General features: G+C 39.0%; 1 protein-coding gene across 1 annotated transcript; it reads left to right on the top strand.

Annotated features, from left to right (window-relative positions):
• Nucleotides 1-3259: 3259 nt before the first annotated feature.
• LOC108992512 (systemin receptor SR160-like) lies at nt 3260-7373 on the top strand. Its single transcript, XM_018967113.2, has one exon. The coding sequence runs from the start codon at nt 3535-3537 to the stop codon at nt 7126-7128; it is 3594 nt and encodes a 1197-aa protein (XP_018822658.1). The 5' UTR covers nt 3260-3534; the 3' UTR covers nt 7129-7373.
• The last annotated feature ends 2216 nt before the right edge of the window (nt 7374-9589 follow it).

The raw sequence follows: 9589 nt of genomic DNA on the forward strand, positions 1-9589 counted from the left end.
TGGGATATCCTTGATGAACTTTTTGCTGCAAAATCACAAGCTAGCATCATGCAAGTTCAATTGCAGCTTACTACTCTTAAAAAGGGCTCCGATTTTATAACAGAATATTATAGACGTGCAAGGCTTCTTCAAGACACTCTTGTTATGGCTGGAAAGTTTTATCACATTCTGACTTGACCACATTTCTCTTGGCAGGCTTAGGCATAGACTATGATTCGATAGTCACTTCCATTACAACTCGAGTGGATCCACTCACTCCGGCTCAAGTCTATAGTCACCTTCTGACTCATGAGTTCAGATTAAATCATCAAACCATTGTTCTTATAGCATCTCCTGAGTTCTCAGCTAACATCACTCAGAAACAATCAAGCTAGAATCACTCTAGAGGTCGTGGCTTCTATCATGGCAGGGGAGGTTTCAAAGGGCGTGGTGGTCATGGCAGGAATGGTGTTTTTCAAAAACATAAAAAGATTAAGGTTGGTCTGGTTACATAAAACCAAATAATCTAATCTCATATAATTATTACAAATTTCTCAAACTCTAATACAAAATATAATAAGCAATTCAAAATTTTCAAATCACAAAATAAAAATAATATTAAAAATTTATATTATAATAATATTTTATTTAATTTTAAACAAAACATCTCATCTCATCTCATTCGAATTGCGTAACCAAACAAGGCTTGTTTATTTTATCCCTTTTTATATTTGTGTTTTTATTTATTTATTTAATAAATCACGTGTCACTACGTGGTGGGCCACATCAATAGGCCCAGTTTGGTTAGTGAGTGTTTTATCACATCTCATTATTACAACTTGGGTAGTGATAGGCTTACTACCCAAGTGTATTTCAAGTTTTTTTTTTAATTTTTTTTATTATTTTCTTTTAAGTATTTTTTTAATATTCTTAATCATTAAGAAAAAAATTAAAAAAATATATAACTTTACTAATATTCACTTCCTTAATCATTAAGTAAAATAAAAAATTAAAAAAAAATAAAATACAAAAAGAGTAGTAGATGGGTAGTAGTTGGGTAATAACCATACCATTATTCTTATAATTTTTCTAAATTTTCACACAAAATATAATAAACAGTTTAAAATTTTCAAATATCAAAACAATAATAATATCCTAACAATATTTTATTTAACTTTTAATTTTTATCTAAAACCATCAGATCTCATCTTACTATTTAAACCGCACATAAGACAAAGTGAGCGGCATAACTGGAGTGACATAATAGCATTTTACATATATATTGGATACCATAGTTGTGTGTGTATATATATATATATATATATATGTTTTCCTTTTGTATGTATATGATGATTGTGCATATACCATTGATTAAACGAAAAGGAAAGATGATAAATATTAGTGGACAGTCCACGCTACCCTGAATTTGTAAAGGGGAATTTCATGCATGTAGAAAGTCCATCAGTTTCGCTAACAGTACTTTAGTGCATGAAACAATTCCAAACTCTATTTGTTCAATAATACTAGACCAAGGGAATCACTTGTACAGACCGAGCTCCCTTGACTCAAAAGAGTGGAAACCATTGTGGTCAACCCACATCTATTCATGATCAGCGCGATCAAGACAACCCTAGCTCCAGTTATAACCTTTAAAGATCGAAGATCATGAGGATATTCTATGCCCCCTGGCCTCTGCAATTCACAATTCTAGAGACTATTGACCACCTTTTCCTATGGAGGGAATCCCAATAGCCCCTGTACATTCGACGGCCGTTAATTTGCTGCGAGTGCAATTGCATGTAGATATATAAGATAAACATTATTTTTAACCCAAACTCTCTTCTAGATATCCATTCCTGCAACAAAGCTAACAATTAATAAAGTCTATAGCTAGAGAGCATATATAGAGAGGAATGCCAAACAATGAAGAGTGACTTTCTTTAGGTGGGTTCAACTTTTTTTTACTAATATTTCGAATTTATCTTAATATTTTATAAATTAACTCGATAATTATTTGGTGTGTGTGAGATGTGATAATGTTTAGAATTTCAATTAGAAAAATTCTATATGGAAGTGTTATACTATACACATGATCCACTTAATCGATTTGCTATTTGTCATTCGATCTTAATGTTTAAATATATCGTGTGTTTAAATAAAATGATAAAAATGACGAATCACATATCGATTAAGTAAATATGTGTGATGTAAGATTTCATTATAGCATTTTTCTTTCAATTAATAATCACTAAAGGTGCATGTTATCTATTTGACGGATATTTAATATTATCCGAAAAATTCTGTCACTTATAACTATAGCTATTATATTGTCTATTTCATGTTGATATATAAGTCTCTCATATTGGTTCTTAAAATTAAAACAGTTCAAGAGATAGTAATCCATAATTATAAAGATATATAATCGTAGCAACACCTACCAATAAATTCACCATGAAAGCATATGGAGAAACCCTGGCCAAGAGCATCCAACGAAGAACCCCGAACAAGAGCCTCCCTAAACAGTCAGTATTTATTAGGGAGTCCAGTCAGTAAGATTATCTGTCCCAAATGCTAGATCTCCTACTTACCATTGAAGGCTCTAGAGCTGGGAGGTCTTCGACGTACTAAGAACATTTAAAAGAACATTTAAAAGTGGCCATAATGCTGTCTTTATTATAGTTGAAAGTTAGATATTCAACCGCACGTGTAATCAAATGTAATGATTATTTCTTAAAAAAAAATTGTAATGATGTTTCAATTGAAAAAAAGCATTTCAGATGAGAGGGAAAAAAAATAAGATTTGCTATAAATTAGTCACATCATATATCTTATTTTTATAATTTTTTTAACATGGTGTGAAAATATTGGATGATAATAAAATATATAAAATTTTACATAATAAAGAGAGTCGTTCACTAGATCTGAGAGAGAGAAAAGCAGGACTCCTACAGACTACAAAGTACAAAGAGCCAGAAAAGAACTTAATTAATCCTCGTGAACAGAAAAGAGTTATATATGTATATATTAATTAGGAGAAGGAATCTCCATTAATTGACAGTAATGGACCAGTCTTGATCACACGTACGCAGAAAGCTAGAGAGACAAAGAGACAGCTTTAAGTGAGAGAGAGAGAGAGTGTGTAAATAAAAAAGCACGAGAGAGAAACTGGGGAGGGAAACCATTTTGAGTGTATTAATTAACACAAAAAAAACCAAATCATCGCCTTGATCTTGGTTATTTGGACACCAATAAGACAGGCAAAGAGAGACAGGAACATAGTAAACATGGACGCAGGCACAGAAACCAGAAAGATTAGCGAGAGAAGAGAGAGAGAGAGAGTCGCAGAGATGCATGTGAGAAACAGCTAGCTGTTTTCTTTGATAAATACCCTTCTTACCTTCCTCCCTTCGACTTTTTGACTCCTTTGAACACACTCTCTCTCTCTCTCTGTTCCAAAGCAACAAAACCCACTCTCTCAAAAATCAGAGCTTTCTCTAAGCTCTCTCTAATGGCAGCTCTGAGACCCTAAAACACCTACTCCTCACAGCCTCCAAAATGAAACCTTTCTGCCCCTCCAACTCTCACAGGTGTCTTTTCCTCCTCTCCTTCACTTTCCTCTTCTTCCATGCTTCATCAGCATCCTCCTCTTCCTCATCCGGAAAGTACGCCCAGCAACTCATCAACTTCAAAGACAGTCTCCAAAACTCAACCCTCCTCTCCGACTGGCTGCCCAGCCGAGACCCATGTACTTTCTTCGGTATTTCCTGCAAAGGCTCCCGGGTTTCCTCCATAAACCTCAGCTCCACCCCTCTAAGTACCAACTTCAGCCTCGTCTCGGCTTTCCTCCTCTCCCTTGACCACCTCGAAACCCTTTCTCTGAAATCCACCGACCTCTCCGGCACCATTTATTTTGCTCCCGGATCCAAATGTAACACGTTATTAACCACCCTGGATCTCTCTCACAACAGCCTCTCCGGCTCTCTCTCGGACCTCTCCGGCTTGGCTTCTTGCTCGGGCTTGAAATCGCTCAACCTCTCTAACAATATTCTGGACTCTCCTTCCTCCGCGAAAGACGCTCCGAAACTCGGTCTCGAGGTTCTTGATCTCTCTTACAACAATCTCTCCGGCTCGACCGTTGTCCCCTGGCTCTTTCCGGGTGGTTGCAACGGTTTACAAAGCTTGACCTTGAAGGGAAACAAGCTCACGGGCGAGATAGCGGCCGTCTCCACCTGCGACACCCTGCAGTATCTGGACCTATCGTCCAACAATTTTACTGTGGCTATTCCTTCTTTCGGCGATTGCTTGGCTCTAGAGCACCTCGACTTATCTGGCAACAAGTTCTCAGGGGATATCGGTCATGCCCTCTCCTCGTGCCGCAATCTCGCCTTCTTGAACCTCTCCAGCAACCAGTTCTCGGGTCCCATTCCGGCGCTCCCGGTGGAGAACCTGCAGCTCCTTTGTCTCTCCGGAAACCATTTCCTGGGTGAGATCCCTTTGTGGCTCGCCGGCGCGTGTTCTTACGGTGTCCTTGTGGAGCTCGACCTTTCGGCCAACAACCTCTCCGGTGCGGTCCCGACCGGTATGAGCGCTTGTTCTTCGTTGGAATCGTTTGATATCAGTGACAACAAGTTCTCTGGTGAGTTACCGATGGAAATCTTCGTAAAGATGAGCAATTTAAAGAAGCTGGACCTGTCTTTCAACATTTTTCTCGGTGCTTTGCCGGATTCTTTGTCGAAGCTTGTGGGGCTGGAGACGTTGGATCTTAGTTCCAATAATCTTTCCGGCACTATTCCTAGCACTCTCTGCGAAGCTCCCGGTAATAGCTGGAAAGAGCTCTTCTTACAGAACAATCTGTTTACGGGTTCGATTCCCGCGAGTTTGAGCAACTGTTCTCAGTTGGTTTCGCTAGATTTGAGCTTCAATTATCTCACTGGAAAGATCCCTTCGAGCTTGGGAACGCTGCCGAAGCTCCGGGACCTGATAATATGGTTGAACCGGCTACATGGGGAAATCCCACAAGAGCTCATGTACATCCAGACGTTGGAGAATCTGATCCTGGACTTCAACGAGTTGACGGGGACTATTCCCTCGGGGCTAAGCAACTGTACCAATCTGAATTGGATCTCCTTGTCGAACAACCGGCTGAGTGGTGAGATTCCAGGGTGGATCGGACAGTTGTCGAACCTTGCAATACTCAAACTGAGTAACAATTCCTTCTATGGGAGTATTCCGCCGGAGCTTGGGGACTGTAAGAGCTTGATATGGTTGGATCTCAATACCAATTCCTTGAATGGATCTATTCCGCCCGCTCTTTTCAAGCAATCTGGGAATATTGCGGTGAATCTCATAAGCGGGAAGACGTATGTGTATATCAAGAATGATGGGAGCAAGGAGTGTCATGGAGCTGGGAATTTGCTTGAATTTGCGGGGATTAGTCAAGAAGAGCTTAATAGGATTTCGACCAGGAACCCCTGCAATTTTACTAGAGTATATGGAGGTAAGATTCAACCTACATTCAACCACAATGGGTCTATGATTTTTCTTGATATTTCCCATAACATGTTGTCGGGTGGTATTCCAAAGGAGATTGGGAGAATGTTTTATCTCTATATATTGAATTTGGGCCATAACGATTTCTCTGGAACAATTCCCCAAGAGCTTGGGGACTTGAAGAATCTCAACATTCTCGATCTCTCTAGCAATAGGCTTGAAGGGTCAATCCCACAGTCCATGACTGGCCTTTCTTTGCTGACGGAGATTGATCTGTCCAACAACCATCTCACCGGAGCGATTCCTGGAATGGGGCAGCTTGAAACGTTTCCAGCGGTTAGGTTCCAGAATAATTCAGGGCTCTGTGGGTATCCTCTTGCTAAATGTGGCGAGAATCCGGACTCGAGTTCGAATTATCAACACCAGAAGTCCCATCGGAGGCAAGCATCCCTTGCTGGGAGTGTGGCAATGGGATTGCTGTTCTCCCTCTTCTGTATCTTTGGTTTGATTATAGTTGCCATTGAAACCAAGAAGAGGAGGAAAAAGAAGGAGGCAGCATTGGAGGGTTATATTGAGAGTCGTTCCCACTCGGGCACAGCCACTGTCAGCTGGAAGCTAACTGGTACCCGTGAGGCATTAAGCATAAACCTTGCCACCTTTGAGAAGCCCCTTCGGAAGCTGACTTTTGCTGATCTTCTCGAAGCAACAAACGGCTTCCACAACGACAGCCATATTGGTAAGGGTGGTTTTGGCGATGTGTACAAGGCCCAGTTGAAAGATGGAAGCATTGTAGCCATCAAGAAACTCGTACACATTAGTGGACAGGGTGATCGGGAATTCACTGCCGAAATGGAAACCATTGGGAAAATTAAGCACAGGAATCTTGTTCCACTTCTGGGTTACTGCAAGGTTGGGGAAGAAAGGCTCTTGGTTTATGAGTACATGAGGTATGGAAGCTTGGAAGATGTTCTGCACGAGCAAAACAAAGTTGGGGTCAAGCTGAACTGGGCTGATAGGAGAAAGATTGCAATTGGGGCTGCGAGGGGATTGGCTTTTCTGCACCACAATTGTATCCCACACATCATTCACAGGGACATGAAATCGAGCAATGTCCTGCTTGATGAAAACTTGGAAGCCAGAGTATCTGATTTTGGAATGGCCAGGCTTATGAGCGCTATGGATACCCATTTGAGCGTCAGCACTCTGGCTGGAACTCCTGGCTATGTCCCTCCTGAATACTTCCAGAGCTTTAGATGCACCACAAGAGGTGATGTTTACAGTTATGGCGTGGTCTTACTTGAGCTGTTAACCGGGAAACGACCAACAAATTCGGATGATTTTGGCGACAACAATCTTGTGGGGTGGGTTAAACAGCATGCCAAACTGAAAATCATTGATGTTTTTGATCCTGAACTCATGAAAGAGGATCCCAACCTTGAGATTGAGCTTTTACAACACTTAAGGGTCGCTTGTGCTTGCTTGGATGATCGGCCATGGCGGCGTCCCACAATGATTCAAGTCATGGCAATGTTCAAAGAAATCCAAGCAGGGTCTGGGATGGACACTCAATCTACCATTGCCACCGAAGATGGAGCTTTCAGTTCAGTAGAAATGGTAGAGATGACCATAAAAGAAGCCCCTGAACTAATCAAGCAGTAGAACAACAGTCCCGACCAGTTTTCAAGCTCATTCTTTCGAATTAAGAAAGAAGAAAGGTGGAGATGAATTTTTCAGCTTCCCAAAATTTTCCCCTCTTCTTTAGAACTTTTAAGTGGCATAAAAACTGCTTTTGTATCTCTACCATTTAATGTATGTAATCTTTTTATTTATACATAGAATGTTGTTGAACTCTTTATGAAACGTGTACATAACAGTTTCAGTCGATGCTCTGTTTTGGTTCTTAAGATTTTCTTCGTGAGTGAACTTTTCGTTCGGGTATAATCCCCATCCTCAAAAGGAGCCATGCATTGAATCGGTGCATGATGGTGACTAAGTGGAGGGTTCTTTTGGCCCTTTCTTCAGGCTGCTTGATTTTGTTTTCTCGCTGATCTTTCTTGTGATGTTTCAACTTTTGATCCATTTTTCTAACATGAACAAATGCCAAAGCATGCATGTCCCCTTCATTTCTAAAAACAAATTACTGATTCTATATATTCATCTGTGGCATCAATCTCTTATTTCTTTGATTTTATCCTGCTTTCTCCGTCACCAAAATATTGTCCAAAAAATCCATCCAAACATCAATATTTTTATTTATTTATTTATTTTTATAAGAATCAACAGACATTTATCAAACCAAATGGTTTGAAAAAGAAAATCTCGAATACAATTCCACTACATCTCAATATTTTCAACACTCCAAGAATTAAGAGCAAGCTGATGAAATTAACATCGAAATTGTAGAATGGTTTATGCATTCCAAGGAACTTGAAAAGTTTAAAAGACAAGTGGATATATATGTGGCATGCATCATGCATAAAAAATCCAAAGAAATTCAAGTAATGAATCCCCCATAAAAGGCCGCACCAAACATATATATGTATGGATCAGATAATTGAAGTGCAACGCTCCTGCAGCAGCTACAAGGGTTTTGGACCATTTTATTTATTTCTTTTTGGGTCAGATCAAGAAATGAAGGGACCATCTGCATGGCTTTAAACCCCTCAGAGTTCTTTACTTGTACGTTTCTCGCCATTCACATCTATCCATGGCTGGACCATCAATAAAATATAAAAACTTGTCTCTATTTCCATCGACAAGGTGCATGCCTCACACGTACTGCCCTTGACCTTGCAAATAATATATATATATATATATATATATATATATATTTTCCTGTTCTGGCTATGGATTCAGAATTTATATGTATGCATGCATGTGTGGTACCTCTTTTATATATATATATATATATATATATATATAATATGCACGGATTGCATTATTCAAGTAGCTAGCATGCAAGAGCATGAATTGAATATAGTATTAGCTAGACGTTGTTATAATAAGAAGTTGTTGTTGCCCTCGATCGATGAACATTATCGACAGCTTGTTGCTTCCGATCTTGACTTCTAGTAAACCAAATTATCACCCACTCTCCCATGGGCAGTGCACAGTACTGCACATGGCTCAAAATGTCTTTTCTGCTTATAAAATATATATATATATATATATGTATATGCATGTATTTATAAGATAATTTATAGTTTGCCCCGATACTCGATCGAACTTGATCTCATAAACCATCCTGATCCTGTTAACTGTTCATGGATTCGTAGTCATGGATTTAAATAAGAAAAAAGATGATCATGGTTTCACGGTGGGAAGGGGAAAGTGTATATATATATTTGGTAGGTCATATTCAATCTTGTCTCATGCATGAAATTTGGAGTTGAATTATCGGTCGAAACCATGCATATATAGTACGTACTAGAAATCGGCTTTATATGAAAGGTCATCGATCCCTTTTTGCGAACAATAAACTGGAAAACACGTACCTAATATTTGACTCATCAAAAAGTTACATTAACAAGGATTGAAAAAAATCTATGCATATAATTATTAAGTCGTTTTACATGATTCAAATGATAATGCTTGATGGTAATGCATATCCATGGAAACGGAACCCAAGGCCGAGAGACGACATCATGATCACCATGACTAATTGGAACACTTGTTCAAATATAATTAGCACATCCATGCATGCATTTTCCCATTCTATGCTAGCTAGCTAGCTAATACCAACTAGCTTTAACTGGGTTAAGAAATTCAAAGGGTACTTATACTAAAATGCATAAACCTAAAGTTTCATAATAATCATCGTGAATAAAGTCAATACGTACCGTTCTAATTAGTTTAGGTATATATGAGTCTCGGATCCCAAGAAAAAGTGGGGAACCAGGCGGGCAGCTTCATTTGAATTTCTTCCGATCGAGCGGCGCCCAACTATATATGCTAATGTGCTGTTTATAATTAAGATGATTAATGTGCTCATGAGCTGTCCATGGAATCAACCATGCATGCATATATATGCATGCTTGTAAATTAATTTTCTTTTTTTAACACTTTGTTTCGTTTTGAGGGTTACAGCTAGCTCAGTTTAAATTCTAGGCTGTGATCACTA

This window comes from Juglans regia, chromosome 1 (assembly GCF_001411555.2).
Source record: "Juglans regia cultivar Chandler chromosome 1, Walnut 2.0, whole genome shotgun sequence".
Taxonomy (NCBI): domain Eukaryota; kingdom Viridiplantae; phylum Streptophyta; class Magnoliopsida; order Fagales; family Juglandaceae; genus Juglans; species Juglans regia.

Coding starts and splice junctions, on each gene's coding strand:
- LOC108992512 (XM_018967113.2), top strand. CDS start 3,535: ATGAAACCTTTCTGCCCCTCCAACTCTCACAGGTGTCTTTTCCTCCTC.